The sequence below is a fragment of the Schistocerca gregaria genome, chromosome 4, assembly GCF_023897955.1.
Source record: "Schistocerca gregaria isolate iqSchGreg1 chromosome 4, iqSchGreg1.2, whole genome shotgun sequence".
NCBI lineage: Eukaryota > Metazoa > Arthropoda > Insecta > Orthoptera > Acrididae > Schistocerca > Schistocerca gregaria.
Genome location: NC_064923.1, coordinates 464,994,177 through 465,019,482, shown reverse-complemented (window position 1 = coordinate 465,019,482; position 25,306 = coordinate 464,994,177). Strand labels below are relative to the sequence as shown.

At 45.0% G+C, this 25,306-nt stretch overlaps 1 protein-coding gene across 1 annotated transcript in view; it reads left to right on the top strand.

Annotated features, from left to right (window-relative positions):
• Positions 1-5,031: 5,031 nt before the first annotated feature.
• Positions 5,032-25,306, top strand: part of LOC126266752 (laminin subunit gamma-1) — a 1,057,862-nt gene continuing 1,037,587 nt past the window's right edge. Inside the window, exon 1 of the mRNA XM_049971254.1 lies at positions 5,032-5,272. Within this exon, the coding sequence (XP_049827211.1) occupies positions 5,117-5,272 (156 nt within the window). The 5' untranslated portion in view covers positions 5,032-5,116. The remainder of the gene's footprint in view (positions 5,273-25,306) is intronic.

Sequence of the window (25,306 nt, the reverse complement as noted above, 5' to 3'; positions counted from 1 at the left end):
TAAAGCCTCTACATAGTGAACCTAAATCCTCTGTAACCTGCACCAGTCCAGCACTAGGTTTGAAAAACTTGTGACCTGGTATTCTGACCCTAATTCATCCTGCAGAAGTTGGCCCACACCCCTAGCATGCGAACTACCCAGCAACAAGACTTTCTTTCTCTTTGCACACTTTCCTACCTTCTTATTCAATTTGCTGATGAAAGCTTGTTGAGCCCTGTCTACATCTACTTCTGTGAGAGGCTCATCAGTTTCTGACTGAGGCAACAGGTCAAACCTATTTTGTACATTAATAACAAAGCTGTCAGAAGAATTTCTTGGCCTGTTCCTCATGCCTGTTGCCACTTCCCACCCCTGTTTACCCTTCTCCCCCCTTAACCTGCACAGTTCTCGCCTAGCCTCATCTAACTCAGCCTGAAGGGCAGCAATTTTTCCCTCCTGTTCTACAATCTTCCTATCTCTACTGCATAGCCTACAGAACCACTGATGAGTCTCGCTCATTTTCCCAATTCCCACGCCACTACAATCTCCCCAATGAAAAAAGTTACTACATCCATCACACCAGACCCCGGAGCTAACGATTCTACGGCACGTCAGGCACTTTACACTCATGGTACAAATCGATTTTAGTGACAGAAAGACAATTAAGTTACCGGAAAACAATTAAAATACGTGTACAAAAAATTAGGCCTACTCGCGAAATGTAAACAATCGTTCAGAAGTTTCTTACTGGAAATTACTTAAGAGATGACGGTACTCTACAGATATAAAGGGGCAGCAAACGTATTTGGCACGCTAAACTATCAGTAAATGCACTTAAAATTGCGGTATGAAGTTTAATCTGAAAGCTCAAAAGTTTGGCCTGGCCGCGATATGTAAACAAAACGAACTTTGCTTGATTACTGTGAAAATACGCGAGTAAGACAAAAACTTTTAATGGTACGCTTGAAGAGCACTATAATTAACGTAATAAATTAGTTTAAAGTGCTAGAAACAGTTTATTACTACTAAAATTACTTATCTTGTACGGGAGCTGTGACTCAAACGTCCGTGTAGCAGGCGCAGGGCTACCAACCTTTTCCAATCACTTGCACTCAGGTGATTCATGTGAACAGGTTTCAGACATGACTTGGCCGGACCACTGGGACTGACAGGCTTTGAACGTGGGATCTTAGTTAGAGCTAGACGCATGGAACATTCCATTTCGGATATCGTTGGGAAATTCAATATTCCAGCACCCACAGCGTTAAAAATGTGCCGAGAACAGCAGATTTCAGGCATTATCTCTTACCACCGACAATGCAGTGGCCAACAGCCGCCGCTTAACGACTGAGAGCAGCGGCGTTTGCGTAGAGTTGCCAGTGCTAACAGGCAGGCAACACTGCGTAAAATAGCCGCAAAAATAAATTTGGAACGTACGACGAACGTATCCGTTATGACAGCGAAATTTATCGTTTCGCGTGAAATGACACCAGACGATCGACGCGAATGCTTTTGCTAACAGCACTACATCGTCTGCAGCTCCTCTTCTAGGCTCGTGGCCATATCGGTTGGATCCTAGACCACTGGAAAACCGTGACATGGCCGGAAGAGTCCCCCGAGATGAGAGCTAGACGGAAATTACATATCATCATTCCTTCTATATAGGAAGGCTGAATTTTAATACAAGCCTTTCAAACAGTAATTATTTGTGGTCACTTGGATGGAAGAGACTATTAGAGAGGCTCTTTAGTTCGATGAAGGACGCCAAGACGTGTAATGGTAATCTAACACATCTGGAGAGTTTCCTCAGATCTAGATTGTAAGTTGCTTTGTAAGAACGGCCGTTTAGGGTGGCAACTGAAAACAGCTCGTACCAGGACACTCTACTGTTTTCTTGTTGAGACCGAGTTCGTAAACAGGTCTCATGGGGGTCACGCAGCCTCACTTTTGTCTGTGTTCCGGAACAGTTGTAACTAGGCTGTTTAGGTTTTTATGTTGATAATGCCACGTAGCGCTCTGTATGAAAATTACTGACTGTGCTGTGTGCTCCCTACTTCTGCAATCATCAGTTATTTGGCTGCCCAAATAGCAAAAATCATATTTTGCTTGAAGTGTCTCGTTTCCTAATCTAATTCCCTGAGCATTACCTGATTTAATTTGACCACATTCCATTATCCTTGTTCTGCTTTTATTGATGTTCATCTTATATCTTCTTTTCAAGTCACTGTCCGTTACGTTCAATTACTCTTCCAAGTCCTTTGCTATGTCTCACAGAATCACAATGTCATCAGCCAACCTCAAGGCTTTTATTTCTTCACCCTGAACTTTAATTCCTCCTCCAAATTTTTCTTTTGTTCCCTTTATTGCTTGCTCAATGTACAGCTGGAATAAGATCGGAGATAGGCTACAGCCCTGCCTCATTCCCTTTTCAACCACAGCTTCCTTTTCGTGCCCCTCGACTCTTATAGCTTAGTTACGCTGGGCAGAAGTAGGTCTGACAGGATATCACGGAGGTATCCAATGACCTTTTGTTACCTCAGTGTACGCGCTACCTCGTGAGGTGTACCTACCGTGAGAGGTCGCTTCAGACAGAAAGTCGGTACTGATGCTGCAGTATAGAGAGAAGTTGCACCATTAGAAAACTGCAGCGAAATGCAGGAAGATAAGCACCGCATAGGCACTTGGTGTAGGAAGTGGCAACTGACACTTAACATAGACAAATGTAATGTATTGCGAATACATAGAAAGAAGGATCCTTTATTGTATGATTATATGATAGCAGAACAAACACTGGTAGCAGTTACTTCTGTTAAATATCTGGGAGTATGCGTATGGAACGATTTGAAGTGGAATGGTCATATAAAATTAATTGTTGGTAAGGCGGGTGCAAGGTTGAGTTTCATTGGGAGAGTCCTTAGAAAATGTAGTCCATCAAGAAAGGAGGTGGCTTACAAAACACTCGTACGACCTATACTTGAGTACTGCTCATCAGTGTGAGATCCGTATCAGATTGGTTTGAAGGAGGAGATAGAGAAGATCCAAAGAAGAGCGGCGCGTTATGTCACAGGGTTATTTGGTAAGCGTGATAGCGTTACGGAGATGTTTAGCAAACTCAAGTGGCAGACTCTGCAAGAGAGGCGCTCTGCATCGCGGTGTAGCTTGCTGTCCAGGTTTCGAGAGAGTGCGTTTCTGAATGAGGTATCGAATATATTGCTCCCCCCTACTTATACCTCCCGAGGAGATCACGAATGTAAAATTAGAGAGATTCAAACGCGCACGGAGGCTTTCCGGCAGTCGTGCTTCCCGCGAACCATACGCGACTGGAACAGGAAAGGCAGGTAATGACAGTGGCACGTAAAGTGCCCTCCGCCACACACCGTTGGGTGGCTTGCGGAGTATAAATGTAGATGTAGAATACTTTCAGAAGGGACTTTCTGACATTTAAATCTATATTCGGAGTTAACAAATTTCTCTACTTCAGAAACGCTTTCCTAGACATTGCCAGTCTACATTTTATATCCTCCTTACTTCAGCCATCATCAGTTATTTGGCTGTCCAAATAGCATCTTCTACTTTAAGTGTCTCATTTCCTAACGTAATTTCCTGAGGATTACCTGATTTAATTCTACTACATTCCATTATCATTGTTTTGCTTTTATTGATGTTCATCTTATTTCCTCTTTTCAAGTCACTGTCTGTTCCGTTCAATTGCCCTTCCAAGCCTCTGACAGAATCACAGTGTCATCAGCAAACCTCAAAGTTTTTATTTCTTCACCCTGAACTTTAATTCCTACTCCAAATTTTTCTTTTGTTTTCTTTACTTTGAATAAGATCGGGGGCCGGTAGGGGTGGCCGAACGGTTCTAGGTGCTACAGTCTGGAACCGCGCGACCGCTACGGAATTAGATTAGGAAATGAGACACGTAAGGTAATAAAGGAGTTTTGCTATTTGGGGAGCAAAATAACTGATGATGGTCGAAGTAGAGAGGATATAAAATGTAGACTGGCAATGGCAAGGAAAGCGTTTCTGAAGAAGAGAAATTTGTTAACATCGAGTATAGATTTAAGTGTCAGGAAGTCTTTTCTGAAAGTATTTGTATGGAGTGTAGCCATGTATGGAAGTGAAACATGGACGATAAATAGTTTGGACAAGAAGAGAATAGAAGCTTTTGAAATTTGGTGCTACAGAAGAATGCTGAAGATTAGATGGGTAGATCACATGAGGAAGTATTGAATAGGATTAGGGAGAAGAGAAGTTTGTGGCACAGCTTGACCAGAAGAAGAGATCGGTTGGTAGGACATGTTCTGCGGCATCAAGGGATCACCAATTTAGTATTGGAGGGCAGCGTGGAGGGTAAAAATCGTAGAGGGAGACCAAGAGATGAATACACCAAGCAGATTCAGAAGGATGTAGGTTGCAGTAGGTACTGGGAGATGAAGAAGCTCGCACAGGATAGAATAGCATGGAGAGCTGGATCAAACCAGTCTCAGAACTGAAGACCACAACAACAGCATACATTACGGTGATCATGGAGTGCTAGAGTGCTTTAATCCCACTAGGTAGATCTTGGCCCTTATGACTTCGTGGAGGAGTCAATGTGGCCCACGGACTAAAAAGTTTGGGGACCGCTGGGCTAGAACCCTGTGTCACTCCCTTCTCAACCACTGCTTCCTTTTTGTGGCCCTCGACTCTTACAGCAGCTATGCCGGGCAGGAGTAGGTCCGACTGGTTATCGCGAAGGTATCCGATGACCTTTTGTCACCTGAGTGTACGCGCTACCTTGGGAGGTGTACCTACCGTGAGAGGTCGCTTCAGACGGAAAGTCGGAATTGCAAAGCAGACTGACTGCCGGGTGGCAGAGACGACCTCAGGGAGGCCCGCTAGGATAATGGCACGCAGCGGCGCGTCGCCGTAGCGGTAAACGGGTACGGGCACAGGTGCGGCGGTGGGTTTGGGCGCGTGCGGCTGAATGGGCGGCCGGCCGGCGGCGCTGGCGGCGTGGGAGGAGCTGAATGGGCCGCGGCGGCGGGGCGGGCGCGCCGGGCTCCCAGCGCCAGTCGGCGGCGCGCGCTCCAGCCGGACGGTTCGCGGAGCAGTGTGCGCAGTCGCGTAGCGGGACCGGACAGCAGTTAGCGGCATGTGGAGCGGCTCCGGGTGGTGGGCGGCGCTGGCGGCGGCGGCGGCGCTGGCTGCGGCGGTGCGGGCGCAGCAGGCCGGGCCCTACGAGGACGCGCCGGCGCCCGGCTCGCGCGGCGCCCGCATCCGTTGCTATGACGACACCGGCAAGCCACAGGTGAGTCCCGGCCGCAACAGGTGCGCCGGCAGCGCGCGTGCCACTCGGCCGGCCCGCTGTTCTCCCGCACAGTGGTATCCGAACTCGAGTGGTTACTTCCATCTTACCCACCTTACTTCATCAGGAAGATCCCCGATTACGATTGAAAGCACCGTCGACGACAGGGTCTTAAGTGCCGACGTTGCTTCAGGTGCTACGAGCGCCTACCTTCGACGGTTTTGCCAACTGGACTCCATCAAAACTGCACGAAAGTCTAATAAATAACGACCGATGGATTTTGGGTATCTTTCGCAAGTTCCTAGGGCGTGTTTAGATCTAGCGAATGCTGCTCTAACACGATGTGCTTCTGAAACGTTTTCGCTAAGTTGAGGTTCAAAGTTTTACGAATCTGTTGAATGCCAGTACGAGAGTGCTAATCGCGAATAGCGGCGTTAGTGCAACTGGCTAAGGTAGCAGACTAGAATTCAGTACCTGCTGCGTTCGAATGCCTCGTTTACAGCGATCCCTACCTCAGTCGGTAAAAACGGAACCCTTACAGGTTCACTTTGTTGTCGGTCTGTCTACGCGACTCTTACGAACTCTTTTTCTCAGGAACGGGTAGACATATCATGTCGCTTAGCGGCACAAAAAACTGAACGTTCTAAGTCAGACGAAATCAAAGGATACAGCCATTTATGTCACATAGTTTGATACTCAACAAAACCTATAGAGTACTTCCCGTTGCCCTAGAATCATGAAATTTGACAAGGAACAAGGTTTCACAGTAAACCTAGAAGAAAAAGTCCAAAAATTATGAAATTTTTTTGTCATTTGTTACCTTACTGACTGTCTGTCCGTCCGTCTACTAATATCACATTTCACTAAGAACGGGTAGACTTATCAAGTTGAAATTTACGTTACCTACTGAGGACTTGGTCCCTTGGTGGTGTAATACATGTACGCTTCTAAGTCAATGAAGTCAAAAGATGTGGCTATTTATGTCACATATTTTGATACTCGGAAACTAATTCCACTGACCTAGAGTCATGAAATTTGGCGAAAAGCATGGTTTCAAAGTACAAGTAAAGGAAGTAATTAGAAAATCGTTAATTTTTAATTATGTCACACGAACTTGATATTCACACATTCTTGTGAGTTTTGGAATCCCTGGGCCGATATCTTCTAAGTATCGATATTGATAACAGGATAACATCGTCGATATTCTCGATTCCTCGAATGGATGAAAAGTCTATAAAAATGATTAAATTAGGACGGAATCCTCAGAGCGCGAGTTCTAGTCGCATCTGGCCAACTTTCCCCCCCCCCCCCCCTCTAATCTCCCGCCAAACGTTGACACTTCTACAATCACGTTTATTCAGAAAGGAACGTTGATAGTAATGAAGGTAATCATTGTTATAAATTCATGGATAGGTATAATCGAGATATAATAAGGAATCGTGATAATAATTGCCTATGATTCAGTGGCCACGTACAAGTCGTTCTACTGGACTCCACTTCGGCGATTTGCGTGTCTGTGGTCTTCCTCAGTTATCAAATGGCTCTGAGCACTATGGGACTTAACAGCTATAGTCATCAGTCCCCTAGAACTTAGAACTACTTAAACCTAACTAACCCAAGGACATCACACAACACCCAGTCATCACGAGGCAGAGAAAATCCCTGACCCCGCCGGGAATCGAACCCGGGCGCGGGAAGCGAGAACGCTACCGCACGACCACGAGCTGCGGACTCCTCTGTTATCCAATCAGGGGAAGGGGGCATACAGTTGAACGGTGAATCCAAATAACGTGTCGCTCCTAGCTACTTCTACCATGGTTGAGAGGTGAAGGTTAGATTAAAGGCATACTGAAAGTTTCTGTCGTCTTGGCGGTGTTAGATCCCGTGACCTCGTGGTTTCAAGTCGAGCGCTTTGGAATCATGATGAAATGAACACCTGTGTCCGTGAAAATTGTTGTGATGGAAAAGTTATTCGACAGTAAAATCTCACGGGATCATAGTTATATTCACGAGTGTGTGGAAAATACAATGGAGATTACGCAAAGCAGGTACAGCCTTGAATGCATCGATAATTATATGTTCGTTTCAACACGATTCCTTATTGTATTTCGAGTACATCTCGCCACGAAAGTACCATAGTGATTAACACTATTATTGTTGTCCCTTTCTGAAGAAAAATCTTTCGTTATGGTGATATCAAGTGCTTGGTGGTAGATAAAGAAATGAAGAGACTCGGATGAAGAAGGACCAAAATTCTAGTCTGCCACTTTGCAGGCTGCACTAACGCTGCTCATTCACGGTTAGCGCTCTCGTATGGCATTCAATAGGCTCGTAAAACTTTGGAAATCGATTTATTGAAAACGATTGAAATGTGCATCGTATTAAAGCAGCACTTGTTACATAGGTACATAGTATAGTGGTGCGAAAGATGAGCAAAATAAGTTTATAGTTCCATGAACAGTAAATAAACTATTATCGTTGGTGGCATATATTTTACACATTGTATATCCCAAATATATTAAGATTCGTTATGTTACGCTTAAGAAACTTAAAAATTACGTCATTTGATCCAGTTAGTTACGTTCGCTACGTAAGTAGCTCATTGCAAAAGCGTCGCAGGTTCGAATTCTGACGTAGACTAGAATTATATATCAATTTTAGAATCGTACAAGTCAGCCTTTGAGTGAGTGTATACTGTGGTCTCCAGGGTTTCTCGAGTTCATGTCGGGAAACATCAGAACAGGATAAAAAAGCTACACAGATTATTAAGAAATAATATGCACTGCATTTAACATAGCACGCCAAGTGTAATTCATCTCAAAGAATTTCGCTATAATATCCTTGTGAGAAAGTGTAAGAGTTTTACCATGGTGTACTTCGGTCACAATGTCTGCTAAATCTCGAAGCTTTAACGAAGTGACGTATTAGGCGAATTTCGCGATATTTTCTTAAACAGGCCAAATGGTTCAAATGGCTCTCAGCACTATGGGACTTAACTTCTGACGTCATCAGTCCCCTAGAACAACTTAAACCTAACTAACCTAAGGACATCACACACATCCATGCTCGAGGCAGGATTCGAACCTGCGACCGTAGCAGCCTCGTGGTTCCGAACTGAAGCTCCTACAACCGCTCGGCCACGGCGGCCGGGACTGTATGAAGGAAAATCAGTGAGAATGAACACAAGGACAGGGTACTCAGTGTGTGAACGAACTCTTCAAAGCCGACCCTCGGCTACAGCAAGCTCTTTCTCGCGCACCGATCTAGTTACGTTACAAACCGCCATGTTACACGCCACCATTCGAAGCTCTTTAGCGGCAAAGGGCTACAGGTGTGTAGACATGAAGAACAAGTTGTAAAATTTTAATAACGTTTGTTTTGTTTAAAAAGCTTTAAGAGTTTTCACATTAAAAATTCGGAACCACTACTTGTCGGCATGCCCTCGTACATCAGAGAAGTTCAAATGCCGGTCGAAGTGGCCGAGCGGTTCTAGGCGTTATAGTCTGGAACCGCGCGACCGATACGGTCGCAGGTTCGAATCCTGCCTCGAGCATGGATGTGTGTGATGTCCTTAGGTTAGTTAGGTTTACGTAGTTCTAAGTTCTAGGGGACTGATGACCTTAGAAGTTAAGTACCATAGTGCTCAGAGCCATTTGAACCATTTTTTTTAAGTTCAAATTATTCACGCTGCCTCGCGTTGACAGAATTCTCCTACAACACCCTAGAAGTGCGAAGGAATTGCCGTGACGTGAGATTAATGCATTCAGACGGTACAGACGAAGCGTTTCGTATACCAGTACTTCTACAGCTTTTGTCTCCACATGCACGTCAATTTTACGGGTAATGGTTCCGTTCAGTGTAATTTTTACTTTTGCGTCTTTTTTTTTATCGTCCGAGCATCCTTCTCGCCGTGTGCGGCGTGGATATTACTTGTTCCGCCTCACAATTACTCAGACTCATGCAAAGCAAAGTCACGCAACATCCCCGCTCCTGTACCTGCTCCATCGCCACGTGCTGCATGCGTTATGCAGCAGCCCAACCTCCTTCAGGAAACCTCTGACCTGAGAGAGAAAAAGAGAGAGAGAGAGAGAGAGAGAGGGGTGGGATGGGTTGAGGGGGGGCGAGACCTTTAGCTGTGTTGTATTCATCTTCGAACGATGAATTACTTTAGCCTTATTGTGAAAATAATCCAGTAGGAATTTTGGTATCAGTTCCCACTCCTCCGTCCACGCCTTAATAATGTACTTGAGGCTCATAATCAGAAGTTCTCTCTTATTTTACAAGACGCTTTGCCAGACAATTTTGTTGGGATGGACATCCTCTGGCGACAGGATTCCACATACCTACTTCACTACTAATTTCTCTCAATTCCTCTTGTTATCGATTGTGTCTGTTTCAAAGGTACTAGAATAGTGAATAAACTCCCAGCATCCTATCACAGATGTTATTAGGCTTACGTATTTTTAAGCTTTCAAAAATTGAGTGAAGTCTCGATTTATCGAAAGAACGGCAGCTCAATTTTTTCTATCCTGCGTGGCATGCGTAGAAACTATTTATCGTCAGTTGCTCCGTTGTGTACACCGAACCGCAGGGAAACGAATACATGTTCTTAAGTCCGCGACAGACTGAGTCCATGAAGTGAACGAAACGCTAAGAAGTCCGTAGCGAAATCGGCGTAGCAATACAACAGTTCCAGATCAGTAACCGCACGAGAACTGGAACCAACTAAGTCAAATGGTTCAAATGGCTCTGAGCACTATGCGACTGAACTTCTGAGGTCATCAGTCGCCTAGAACTTAGAACTAATTAAACCTAACTAACCTAAGGACGTCACACACACCCATGTCCGAGGCAGGATTCGAACCTGCGACCGTAGCGGTCGCTCGGTTCCAGACTGTAGCGCCTAGAACCGAACGACCACTCCGGCTGGCCAACTAAGTCAACTTGGCTGTGCAGTGGCGCGATACAAACACCTATGAAGTGCAGCAAAGAGTGAGCCGAGTCGCGAACCCGAGTCACAGGCTCAGCGACAAGCAGTGGACGTGAGTGGCGCCAAGTGACGCGCACATCTCGGCGGTGGCTCCCCTTACGACGGCGGTCCGCAGCCGGTGCTCCGAGCCTGGTCTGACATCTCCACGTCCGTGCCAGGCGAGGAACCCGAATCACCGTCGGATTCAAAACAATTTTTACGATTGCCTTTGATTTCTGTACAAAGACTCTGTTGCCCAATATCGTAGATACACATTTTTATTCCCCTTATTTTGACTCAGTTTTCATTCATTGTAATTTAGCTTGTATCGTACAATTATCGGTGGATGTACACATGGTTGGTAATCTGTTTCCGCGACCGTTCCAAATATAAATAAAACAGAGTGCAACCAGTCACTGTACCGAGAGCTGTTCATTTATGATATGTTTCGGAGGTTTTGGTGTGTGTGATCGGGTGGCAGTTCCGATGTTTAATTCACGTGAACTGCTACTGGAAAACCGTCGCTGTCGAAATATGTGCACCTGCATTGTGCACTTTCCTGCACAGCTCTTTATTTGAGTTTCACTCATTCACTGTAAGAGCGTAAGACTACATATATATCTGCACATAGTTTTTTCCCAGGATCGGTGCCCGTGAGGTAAATACTAGAACTGCCAGGCACTTAAATGTAATTTGCAGAGTATCCACGTATATGTAGAATTGATAGGGAAAAGTACCCGAAACCTACCGTAAACAAAAAACTTAAGATTTAGTGACGGGTTACGTTGTGTTGTTGTTTATTATTAATTATTATCATTTCTTCAATGAATATACACTTTCTCTGATTGCCGTCGGTTGTTACAATGCATCTCGAACGTGTAATGTAAGCTACGTGTCCCAAATGTATAAGTGAATAATAATGATAATAGTAATAAACTTTGCCACAGTAGTTTAAGACCTTACCAAAGACGGATAAAATGAAATCTGAATATATTTTCTATGCCTGAGCAAGCCAATTTCCAAAGTGCTCGTAGTACCCATCTCACTCATGAACATATTTTTCGGGCAGTTATTGTTGCAAAACTATTGTTGCAGAGCTTTTCTCCTAGAACCTTCTAATCAACTCTTTTACTGTGCCTCTTTACAGTTCTGTTTGTAAGGAAACAAGCATCTACAACTAAGACCTATTGCCGATTCCCAAATGCAATACTTTCAGATCCCTAATCGGGTAGGTGGAACGTAAAATTGGAAGAGAGACGTCGATAGGAAATAAATAAGTCAGGGGCAGGGAGAACAGGAGTTCTGGTTACGTCAGTACAGGATTATCAGTACAAGATCAAATAGGAAATGCAGGAGTAGGTTGAATAATGAATACGAAATCAGGAATACGCATAAGCTGCTGTGCATTGCACTCTAAACCACTGTTTTAGACAAGAAGGCAACATCCAACACAGTAGTAAGTTTTGTACGCCTACTACATACGCAGAATGCGAAGAACTGGAAGAATGTATAATTTTTTGTGTGACTCGACGACCGGATGCAATTCTTAATTTTATGCCATTTTGGCGACTTGTGTGCCCCTAACTTACCCCTGTTATCCAACCGAGAAGATGGAACCTACAGTTTAACGTGGAATCTGAACGGGTCGTTCCTGGCGACTCATCATACTGTTAAGAGGTAAAGGCTATTAAAGACAGACTAAAAATTTCCGTGTTCTGACCGGGACTCTTTTTTTTTGGAAATTTGTTGTAAGTTCCTAAAGGACCAAACTGCTGAGTTCATCGGTCCCCAAGCTTACTCACTACTTAATCTAACTGAAACTAACTTACGCAAAGGTCAACACACACACACCGATGCCCGAAGGAGGACTCGAACCTCCGACGAGCGGGAGCCGCACGAACCATGACAAGGCGCCCCAGAGCGGAGGGCTACCCTGCGCGGCCCGGGATTCAATCCCTGGATCTTTCGTTTTCCACGAACGCACATTGTCACTACACCGCCGGGCCAGACAGAATATAAAGGGTGTTTTCATGAGTGATATCTTCCGCTGATTTCATGCGATTTTTTTACAATAATACTGCTCAGAGTTGTAAGGCCCCCAATCCTTCAGTACGTGAGGTGTACATGGTCTTGGCTTTGCTGTGATTGTTCCTTCGCGTTTTCACTTCAGAGGCACATCACCAACAGTCGAACTGGGCAGATTTAGAAGGGCTGGAATGTCACTGACGGATTTGTCCTCAAGTTACATGCAATGACTAGTCCACGTTCGTAGTCGCTCGGCCGTCCTGATCGATCCATGCTCCTGTAACTGATTCTCTATTGACAACACAATACGCCCCGCCTCATTTTCTACTGCCTGGTCGCTTCTCGTAACATCTAGCCCTCAATTCCACATTCCATAGGATTGCCCGGATACTTTTGATCAGACAGTATATAGACGTTATAAAACCGTCGTTCGGCCAGTTCTTGAATATTGTTAAATAGAGAGGATAACGCCACGATAACTGTCCTGCGAATACGGAACAATAGAACCTATCGGCAATTTTTCTTCCCTCATACTGTTCTGGTTTGCCATGTGTCCTCCAACACAAATCACCATAAGCTGGCGCACAGAGTTCTTATGTAGGGGCAGATGTATAAAAGTTGCTGTGTAAACAGGAAAGAAGCAAATACATCTACGTCACGTGAAAAACAGAATTTTCCTGGATGTCACGAAAAGGGCTCCGACAGTGCTGAAGACTTCGTCATACATATTGGCTGTGTGTTGTATGACCGGATGGACTTCCTGATAGTAAAGTTATTTTAAGCGCTGTAAACGTAGAGAGAGAGAGAGAGAGAGATAGGAAGTACATCCGCTATCTAAACAACTCGTAAAATGCGTCCTGTGTGTTCTTGTGATACTAGTGTGCAGTACTTTGTTGGATAAGTTAGGTCATCAAGCTAAAATCGTGTAAGTGGTTTTCCAGTAAACACATCACACCCTGGCTGGTCGCAGTGTCCAGTCGTTTATCTACATGGCTATGTACGAAAACGTCAGTGCCCGAGGTCAGTAACGCACGCAGAATTTCAACAACGCAGCAGGAGGTGACAGATTCGAATCCCCGTAGTGCAAGAAATGATCATCTTCCACTCACAGATCCCGAATAAACAATGACTCTGTTAACAGATACAGCGAGAACCAAACCGAGAGCAGTATCTGTCATTACAGTGATTTCGTGTAAATTTGGCAACTAACCGTTCTCTCCATTCCAGTGAGTTTGCTTCTCAAATTGGACAGTGTGACGTAAAGAAACGTCATCGGATTAATGTTAAAATTTTGTTGTTAGTCCGTTCACATTCCCTGTATCTGCCAATGTCATAGAGACCGCAGAGCATACGGTGAATGCAAAGATATGCCTTATTGTACACTCCTGGAAATGGAAAAAAGGAACACATTGACACCGGTGTGTCAGACCCACCATACTTGCTCCGGACACTGCGAGAGGGCTGTACAAGCAATGATCACACGCACGGCACAGCGGACACACCAGGAACCGCGGTGTTGGCCGTCGAATGGCGCTAGCTGCGCAGCATTTGTGCACCGCCGCCGTCAGTGTCAGCCAGTTTGCCGTGGCATACGGAGCTCCATCGCAGTCTTTAACACTGGTAGCATGCCGCGACAGTTTGGACGTGAACCGTATGTGCAGCTGACGGACTTTGAGCGAGGGCGTATAGTGGGCATGCGGGAGGCCGGGTGGATGTACAGCCGAATTGCTCAACACGTGGGGCGTGAGGTCTCCACAGTACATCGATGTTGTCGCCAGTGGTCGGCGGAAGGTGCACGTGCCCGTCGACCTGGGACCGGACCGCAGCGACGCACGGATGCACGCCAAGACCGTAGAATCCTACGCAGTGCCGTAGGGGACCGCACCACCACTTCCCAGCAAATTAGGGACACTGTTGCTCTTGGGGTATCGGCGAGGACCATTCGCAGCCGTCTCCATGAAGCTGGGCTACGGTCCCGCACACCGTTAGGCCGTCTTCCGCTCACGCCCCAACATCGTGCAGCCCGCCTCCAGTGGTGTCGCGACAGGCGTGAATGGAGGGACGAATGGAGATGTGTCGTCTTCAGCGATGAGAGTCGCTTCTGCCTTGGTGCCAATGATGGTCGTATGCGTGTTTGGCGCCGTGCAGGTGGGTGCCACAATCAGGACTGCATACGACCGAGGCACACAGGGCCAACACCCGGCATCATGGTGTGGGGAGCGATCTCCTACACTGGCCGTACACCTCTGGTGATCGTGGAGGGGACACTGAATAGTCCACGGTACATCCAAACCGTCATCGAATCCATCGTTCTACCATTCCTAGACCGGCAAGGGAACTTGCTGTTCCAACAGGACAATGCACGTCCGCATCTATCCCGTGCCACCCAACGTGCTCTAGAAGGTGTAAGTCAACTACCCTGGCCAGCAAGATCTCCGGATCTGTCCCCCATTGAGCATGTTTGGGACTGGATGAAGCGTCGTCTCACGCGGTCTGCACGTCCAGCACGAACGCTGGTCCAACTGAGGCGCCAGGTGGAAATGGCATGGCAAGCCGTTCCACAGGACTACATCCAGCATCTCTACGATCGTCTCCATGGAAGAATAGCAGCCTGCATTGCTGCGAAAGGTGGATATACACTGTACTAGTGCCGACATTGTGCATGCTCTGTTGCCTGTGTCTATGTGCCTGTGGTTCTGTCAGTGTGATCATGTGATGCATCTGACCCCAGGAATGTGTCAATAAAGTTTCCCCTTCCTGGGACAATGAATTCACGGTGTTCTTATTTCAATTTCCAGGAGTGTATTTTTTAAATGAAGTTCAGTCTGCGGTGCCAATTAACAGTAGAATGAGGACGTTGACGAAAAATTCGCTCAATTACGCCAAATGATAGGAATACGGTCAAAGCGTTTTTGAAGCAAACATTATGACATTGTTGGATCAACCATCCGAATCTTTACCTGAAGTGTTTTAAGGGTCCGCGCGTGATTAGCCAAGCGGTCTCAGGCGCTGCAGTCATGGACTGTGTGGCTGGTCCCGGCGGAGGTTCGAGTCTTCCCTCGGGCGTGGGTGCGTGTGTTTGTCCTTAGGATAACTTAGGTTAGGTAGTGTGTAAGCTTAGAGACTGATGACCTTAGCAGTTAAGTCCCATAAGATTTCACACACATTTGTACATTTTTTTGTTTTAGGGAAGCATGTACTGTCTGACTGCAGAGAACCGAGCTGGAGTTTGACCCCCAACCTTTCCTTAGATTAATGCACCAGTTCAGCGTAATGCATGTTTCCTTATAAATGTAAAATGATAGGATGAGAAGTATCTATGATATGCTCTGGCTCTCTCTATAAAATTAATACAACGAGCCGACCACGCGTTAACGTACCCGCTACATAAGAACTTAATATAGGAGAGAAACAAAACTGAAACGTAGAATAAAGTAAAACAGTGGAAGAGTTTCATTACTTCGTCGTTTGCGTGGCCATAGTGCCCGTAGACGCTCTTTGGTGTTTCAAATTGCTCTGTCAATCACTAAGAATTTCTATGTATCTTACTAGATTTTCCGTTTTATTAATTTAAAACATAGCCTGTTATTATTGCATTTTCGTCTGTTTTCGGTTTACATGCAGAAGTGTCGCCTGCTTACGTATTTGTCATGCACTGTTCTTTTTGACCTGTTTTTCAATTGACTTGCAGAGACGGGCGCGAATAAGCATTTATATGCAGCAGTATGAAATACTGAGTTTTGCGTCACGAAACGTGCAATGCTGGAACTCAAAATTAATTAGGCCAAAAACTGCAGTTCCAGAAGTTTGAATATCTGACAAATGCACATGCTGATGACACTTCCGGATATAAACAAAAACAAACGAAACTGCAGTCTTTGTCGATGTTTTAAACCAGTTTGGTACAATAAACACGCACTTTTAGTATTTACGTAGATGATTGAGAAAAACCTTAAATAAGTTTTTAAAACGCTGATCCTCAAACAGTGTGATGTGCTATGTAGGTAACGTCTTAGGTAATGAGGAGATAATTTACATTCATTCAACTTCCTTCCGACTCGTAGCTACATCCACATTTACGCTTATACCATAAAACAATAATACAGGATGTAGCGTAGGGTACATCATGTAAGACTATGCCTCCCCTCATCCCTTCCTATTGCATTAATTGGTAATTAGGTTCTCCCCTCATCCTTCCAATTGCATTAGTAACTAATTCGATTTCATGGATGTGGTATCAGACACACTATTCATTTAGAGAGATTGTCAGTCTTAGCGTCCTTTCATTGCTCGATGCCTCCCCCATTGAAAAATAAAGGGTGATACTGACTAAACGCCTTGATACATGGTACAGAATGAAACAGAACGTCAAAACATTCCACAGTGCGTATTAAATGGCGACACTCATACAGACTGTAACGGAACGCAAAGTCACTATCAAGAATTATCGGGAAGGAAGTTTGTACGTTGACTTCGGCGAAGGGACGGTGGCGTCATCTGCTAGCATTGGAAGTTACCGTAATCTCGCGGCGCTCACTCATGATGTACTCGTTATATTGTATCTGATGTCTTCTTAATCTTTACGTTTTTTTTTGTTTTCGTGACATTTTGAAGGTTACCTAACAACGTTTCTTACACAGAAAGGCCAAATATATGAAAGCCAGAAGGGTTCAGATTTTATAATATCCGGACGAAGAGGTAAGAAAATAAATAAATTAAGCGATATTCATTAAAAATATTTTTTTAAAAAATAGCTGCATTGAAGGAGAAATATATAATTTTTGACGTCTTGTGAAAAGAATAGGGATAGATGAAGAAGGCAGTGTATTGCCGTATAAATATTGTTTGATTTGTAGGCTACATATTTTCTCGACAACAGAAGTATAGAGCTATTGAGTTCTCGGTCTTTCGGTCGTAAAAAATATCTGTTATTAATTTTGCTTCGCTATTAATAACGTTAATCGTTACTAGTGCCTTAACTCTAATACTATATTCCGAGTTCTTGTATCGCGGATGGTATCTCATAAACACAAGGTGGCGGTTCAGTACTTGGCTTAGCGAAGTGACGTGTCGACGTTCCATCTAGTGAGAACGCACCACCAGTTGTCGATGACGTTTCGTAGCGGTATGTTGACGTCCAGAGTGAATCTACTTTTAAATACTTGGATTTGACAATACCCTTCACTTTCCTTCAATTCGTACCAGTGACGACCGTTCGAATCGATTTAAATTTGTGTTACTGCCAGGTGTAACAGAACATCCTCCTCTAGCACAACTTTCCTCAACAGTAGGTGTCGATACCAGTATTACTTGTTGAATTTTGGATAGGTTAATATTATCTCAGTTGCTTTTCTGAAAACTTTCATATAATGTTATATACAGTATGCTATGTTTCAAGCTCGGATTTATGAAAAGGAACTATTTTATAAAATATTTTAGTTGCTATGTTATAATCGGTAAGTACTAGTTCTGAATTTACAATTAAAATTATTATTTTTAGATACATTTGAAATTACGAATTATTTGTACATTTAAAATCTCTGTTAATAATTACACAATCCTGTACCGCGGTGGCCACGTGGTTCTAGGTGCTGCAGTCCGGAACCGCGCGACTGCTACGGTCGCAGGTTCGAATCCTGCCTCGGTCATGGATGTGTGTGATGTCCTTAGGTTAGTTAGGTTTCAACAATTCTAAGTTCTAGGTGACTGATGACCTCAGATGTTAAGTCTCATAGTGCTCAGAGTCATTTGAACCATTTGTACCGTTTACTATGTTTATATCTGGATTCATTTATGAAATAATAATCGAAATTAATAACGTACCGAAAACTACTAGGAATTTGTTAAGAAAAATTGTAAACCCTTTGGAATATTGTTATTTCCGCGGAGTTTCAGAGACGTGAGCTTGCCTCTGATGTCATCAGACGTATTTTTTTATAACACGTGCAAACAATATAATTTCGACTTCGTTAATTTGAAGAAACAAAAAACTGTATGATATACTAAAATGTGAGAAAATCAGTGGCAACAACAATCTTCCAATTTAATTAGTTCAAAACAACCGTGAGGACTGCACTTGGTGCAGGGAGTGGCAACTGACCCTTAACATAGACAAATGTCATGTATTGCGAATACATAGAAAGAAGGATCCTTTATTGTATGATTATATGATAGAGGAACAAACACTGGTAGCAGTTACTTCTGTAAAATATGTGGGGGTATGCGTACGGAACGATTTAAAGTGGAATGATCATATAAAATTAATTGTTGGTAAGGCGGGTGCCAGGTTGAGATTCTTTGGGAGAGTCCTTAGAAAATGTAGTCCATCAACAAAGGAGGTGGCTTACAAAACACTCGTTCGACCTATATATGGTGTCACCGCCAGACACCACACTTGCTAGGTGGTAGCCTTTAAATCGGCCGCGGTCCGTTAGTATACGTCGGACCCGCGTGTCGCCACTATCAGTGATTGCAGACCGAGCGCCGCCACACGGCATGTCTAGAGAGACTCCTTAGCACTCGCCCAAGTTGTGCAGCCGACTTTGCAAGCGATGGTTCACTGTCTACATACGCTCTCATTTGCCGAGACGACAGTTTAGCATAGCCTTCAGCTACGTCATTTGCTACGACCTAGCAAGGCGCCATATTCAGTAATTAGAATGAATTCTCAAGAGACAATATGTCCGCTTTCTGAATTCTTATTCCGTGTCATGTTCCAGACCTCACGTCAGTATAGTTCTTCCCACCTCACGCCAGCCTGCGTGAGCTAACACGCGTGCATTTTGGCCTCCTCTCGTAACACGGTGTTGGCACTTAACTACAACATTATACTTTAGTATTGCTCATCACTGTGGGATCCGTACCAAGTCGGGTTGACAGAGGAGATAGAGAAGATCCAAAGAAGAGCGCCGCGTTTCGTCACAGGGTTATTTGATAAGCGTGATAGCGTTACGGAGATGTTTAGCAAACTCAAGTGGTAGACTCTGAAAGAGAGGCGCTCTGCAGCGCGCTGTAGCCCGCTGTCCAGGTTTCGAGAGGTTGCGTTTCTGGATGAGGTATCGAATATATTGCTTCAAATGGCTCTGAGCACTATGTGACTTAACATCTTAGGTCATCAGTCCCCTAGAACTTAGAACTACTTAAATCTAACTAACCTAAGGACACCACACACATCCATGCCCGAGGCAGGATTCGAACCTGCGACCGGAGCAGTCGCGCGGTTCCGGACTGTGCGCCTAGAACCGCGAGACCGAATATATTGCTTCCCCCTACTTCTATCTCCCGAGGAGATCACGAAGGTAAAATTAGAGAGATTCGAGCGCGCACAGAGGCTTTCCGGCAGTCGTTCTACCCGCGAACCATACGCGACTGGAACAGGAAAGGGAGGTAATGACAGTGGCACGTGAAGTGCGCTCCGCCACACACCTTTGGGTGGCTTGCAGAGTATAAATGTAGATGTAGATGTTAGATTATCAGCTTCAAGAATCAGACCCCTACTCAAGAAGACCTGGAGCCATCTCAACATGACAAGTAAACTTCAAAGTTTATTGTTACCTTTGCTCCACTCAAATCTTGGTCTGGGCATTGTTTAATGTGGCCAGCAAATGGAAGTAGGAAGGAGGGGGGGGGGGGGGGGGAGATTACACAGGTGATATCACATCTGAGCTTGGGTATCAGTGTCAACACTTATTTATTGAAACAGCGTCTTAGTCGTAAGACGCTGAAAGAACACCATTAGAGATCACAAAAAATTTACGTGCTCATAACGGAAGAAGAAGCGAAATGAAACTTCATGGGTTGAGAGGAAATGTGATGTTATTCCAGCTGATAACAAAATCAGGCCAAATTTACAAGGACTGAAGCTCCTAGAACCCTCGGTCACACCGGCCGGCGAAAGAAATTGCATCATCAAAAAACAATTAATGTAGAATAATGAAATTTCGGGAATCGTTTTGTCTAGGTAATATATTTAAGTGATTAACATTGCAAAATCGCGAGATAAGCCATTGCAAATGTGAAATGCTGGCAGATTAATAACTTGCATACCCGCCAAAATGTCGAATGAAAGCATGAAAATGTGCATGCATTGTATTGTACGGGTGCCGGATGTCAGTTTGTGCTATGGATTTCCATGGCTGTTGCACTTGACCAGTGCTGGTTGTGGATGACGTCAGAGTTTACCTGTTGAAAATGGCAACACGATGCTGCCACATGAGAAGTTACACATGAGGACGTTGGATGTATGTGCTCGATTGAAGACAGAAATGGTGATCGAGTAGGCCAAGTCAACATGTAGACACTCTGTAGAGCATGTTGGGTTACAACAGCGGTATGTGGGCGAGCGTTATCCTGTTGGAAAATACCCCTTGAAATGCTGTTCATGAATGGCAGCACAGCAGATCAAATCACTAGACCGACGTACAATTCTGCCGCCAGGGTGCGTGGGATAACCACGAAAGTGGTCCTGCTGTCGTAAACAATCGCAACCCCAACCATAACTCCAGGTGTAGGTCCAGTGCGTCTAGCATACATATAGGTTGGGTACAGGTCTTCAATTGGCCTCCTGCTAACCAACACACGGCCATCACTGGCATCGAGGCAGAACCAGCTTTCATGCGAAAACACAACAGATATCCATCCTACCCACCAATGAGCTCTTGCTTAACACCACTGAAGCCGCAAATGGTGGTGTTTTGGGATCAGTGGAATGCACACAGCAGTGAAATAACCGATTTGTGACAGCTCGTATCGTCACTGTGGTGTCAACTGGTGTTCAGATTGCTGCTGCAGATGCAGAACGATGCGCCAGAGCCATACGCCGAACACGATGGTCTTTCCTCTCCGGAGTGCCACGTGGATGGCCGGAGCCTGGTCTTCTTGCGACCGTACATTACCGCGACCACCGCTGCTAACGGTCATGTGCAATGGTTACATTCCTGCCAAGTGTTTCTGAAATATCGCAGAAGGAACATCCAGCTTCTCGTAGCCATATTACACGACCTTGCTGAAATTCAATGAGGTGCTGATAATGGCGTATTTGTCGCTTTAAAAGCATTCTTGACTAACATCAAGTCACTACGTCCAGTCTCAAAGGTAACTGATGCTCGGGACCGTTACAGCGTGTTTAAAGCAGACCAGACCTGCACACTCACAGTGGAGTTACTAGTGCTACTCTTATGCGACTGACGCGAAATCTGAATAGATAACATCTTTTAGGTGTAGAAACACGTCTACCAACTTAAGTGTGTAAGTAGGCTGTTTAGGTTTTTTTATTGATGTTTTGAAATCTGTGAGACTGGATGTCATGAACTGCTATATACATTATGACTTTTGATCACTATTGAGGTAAGTACATTGTTCTCTATCAAAATCTTTCATCTGCTAACTATGCCTATCAGTAGTTAGTGCCTTCCGTAGTTTGAATCTTTTATTTAGCTCGCAGTAGTGGCGCTCGCTGTATTGCAGTAGTTCGAGTAACCAAGACTTTTGTGAGGTAAGTGATTTGTGAAACATATAGGTTAATTTAGTCAGGGCCATTCTCTTGTAGGGATTATTGAAAGTCAGATTGCGTTGCGCTAAAAAAATATTGTGTGTCAGTTTAAGCACAATCTTGTATAATTTTTCTAAGGGGACGTTTCAAGTGTACGTCGCACGACTCCTACTTGGTGTTGCGATATTTTTTTTTTCTTCAGTGTATAGTCACCGGACGTACCGATGGTCAGCAACTGGAAGCAGTTAATTCCATAAATTATCTGGGAGTACGCATTAGGAGTGATTTAAAATGGAATGATCATATAAAGTTGATCGTCGGTAAAGCAGATGCCAGACTGAGATTCATTGGAAGAATCCTAAGGAAATGCAATCCGACAACAAAGGAAGTAGGTTACAGTACGCTTGTTCGCCCAATGCTTGAATACTGCTCAGCAGTGTGGGATCCGCACCAGGTAGGGTTGATAGAAGAGATAGAGAAGATCCAACGGAGAGCAGCGCGCTTCGTTACAGGATCATTTAGTAATTGCGAAAGCGTTACGGAGATGATAGATAAACTCCAGTGGAAGACTCTGCAGGAGAGACGCTCAGTAGCTCGGTACGGGCTTTTGTTAAAGTTTCGAGAACATACCTTCACCGAAGAGTCAAGCAGTATATTGCTCCCTCCTACGTATATCTCGCGAAGAGACCATGAGGATAAAATCAGAGAGATTAGAGCCCACACAGAAGCATACCGACAATCCTTCTTTCCACGTACAATACGAGACTGGAATAGAAGGGAGAACCGATAGAGGTACTCAGGGTACCCTCCGCCACACACCGTCAGGTGGCTTGCGGAGTATGGATGTAGATGTAGATGTAGATGGTGTGAAGGCTTTGTGACCGAGCGGTTCTAGGCGCTTCAGTCCGGAACCGCGCGACTGCTACGGTCGCAGGTTCGAATCCAGCCTCGGGCTTGGATGTGTGTGATGTCCTTAGGTTAGTTAGGCTTAAAAAGTTCTAAGTTCTAGGGGACTGATGACCTCAGATGTTAAGTTCCATAGTGCTCAGGGCCATCTGAACCTTCCCGATGGTGTGTACATGTACGAGCCTACATTGACATTCGACCATGTTTCCTGGCCGCTTTGCTTTTTTGTCAGGCATTGTAGATGATACAGAAGGCGCAGGAGACGTCATCAGGCCCCGAATTCGAACCCTCTACGCTAGTACGTAGCGGTGCTACCCACTAGAACAGCGTGGCGGTTGACTTTGTATTCCCCAGCAGCCGCCATGAACGCCAGAGAGCGCTGTAGCCCGCCGCCCGCACCATCTGTTATGCGACTGTCCAGAGGAATGCTGAGTACTTTGTAGTGTACTGTAGCGCAGTGTAGGACAGCAGCAGTTAGCGTGGGCGCGGCGCCGGCTGCAGACCTCTCGCTATCGGGCCGGCGCTACGCGACGCGACAGGTACAGCTCTTCTGACAGCTTGAAAAATGGCTCTGCGCTGGTGAGCCGCGCAGCCGACCGCCGACCAATTAGGCCGTTGTCATTTCGTGTCGTCGTAATGGGACAGCCGGCCGCATAAGGAAGGCACCGCGCTCTTATACATATTAAAGCCCCGTCTCCTGTTTTTTAATACACGTCCCCTTAGGCACGTGGACCTGTTGACGCTGTCCCCGCCCAGACGGGGCTCTCAATGGATGGAGAAATGAATGAAGAAATTGGCTGACACCTCCGCCCGTTTTGTCCGTGATCGCGATCCCTTTATCTCCGTGTGCAACTCATTCCAGCTTAAAAAACTGCAACGCAAACGTCCTCATGTTCTCTAGAGCTAATGTTCGCGATTCTTCCTTCCTTCCTCGTTGCGGCATTCTGCATATCTGTCGCCAATTGGCTCGTTCTCTTCCATTCGTCATTTCTCCATCATTTCTTCGACACAGCCACCCTTTCCGCGGTCTTCCTCTTCTTCTCCTCCCAGGAGGTTGCCGTGACAGTACTCTACTGAACAATCTGTGTTAATCCATTCTTTTCACATGCCCAAATCATCTTAGGTGCCTTTCTTCTATTTTATCCGTAATACTATAGTAAGTCTGTGTCATTTCTCCTATTTCCTCGGCCGGCCGGTGTGACCGTGCGGTTCTAGGCGCTTCAGTCGGGAAACGCGTGACCGCTACGGTCGCAGGTTCGACTTCTGCCTCGGGCATGGATGTGTGTGATGTCCTTAGATTAGTTCGGTTTAAGTAGTTCTAAGTTCTAGGGGACTTATGACCACATATGTTAAGTCCCATAGTGCTCAGAGCCATTTGAACCAATCTTATTTCCTCATTTCTTACGTGGTCCAGTCAGGAAATTCTACAGGCTCTTCTCAAGTATCCCATTTCTTACGCTCTAAGTCTCTTTTTATTTCTTTCTGCGAGTCCGCACCACACACTCCCAGAAGTTGTTATTGGTTCCACGGTGGATTTGTTAAAATGAATTTTACCTTTAAACACATTTTTGAGGACCAAAGTAAATGTTTTAATTTTTGGATAGCCGCCCTTCCCTGCCTAATTCGTTGTTGGATATCTGTCGCATCCTCCGTCACGTGACAGGGTACTACCCAGGTACTTAAACTCTTTACACATATTTATAAAATGTCCGTCAATGTCCAGGTTACTTCTCTCTTCTCTCTGTCTTTTTATAATCAATTTTCAAAACCCCACTTTTTATACTCTTCCAGCTACTTCCTAAGTATGTAGGATATATATATCCTCTTCATCGTTTGCTTCAACGACTTCAACATCAGCACAGAAAAGTGTGTACATACACTGATTCCCCACTTCAGTCGTCATGCCCATACACGTTATACACCACAAAATCCACTGCCTTCTACACAAAGAGTTGGGACATAGACAGCATCCTTGCTCGAGTCCTTTAGTTATTTTGAAGGCCTGTCTAGAAATTTCTTTCCCTACTTTAATGACATATTCTGCTGACTTGTAGAGGTTTATGATATAGAGGCTCACTGACAATCATTCTTCCCATGTGCTATTCGCGAGTTGGAACATGGTTGGAGGGCTCAGTTAGTGGTACAAAAAGTAACCACTGGCACACACCATTAGATGGCTTGCACAGTATGATGTAGATGTAGATGCAAATGTAGATGTTCTTACATAATGTTTTGACAGTTCCCCTGACCACAACGGCCCGAGCAAAAGCTTTAATGGCACTGTGTCGTATGCTTCCTTAAGATCTACGAAAACCGAATAACTACTTCGACTCCTTCCAACATCTTCTCCATGGTCTGTCTTACGGTAAAGATGTTACCTACACATGACCTGCCTCTTCTAAGGCCGCTTTGCTCTTCCACTTCATTTACATTCTCCATTGTTTGAGAACGTGGGACAAAGATGTCAGAGGCTTGCATATTAGAATGAATGGAGAAATAAAAACATCTGCAAAAATAAAAATGAAACATGCGAAGGTAAATGCGAAAAAGTCGATCGATGCTTGGGGGGACACAAAAGTGGCGGCAGCATTGAAAATAACTGCAGGGCCGAGGAAAGAAGAAAGAGCAAATCTGCCCTTTATCAGTC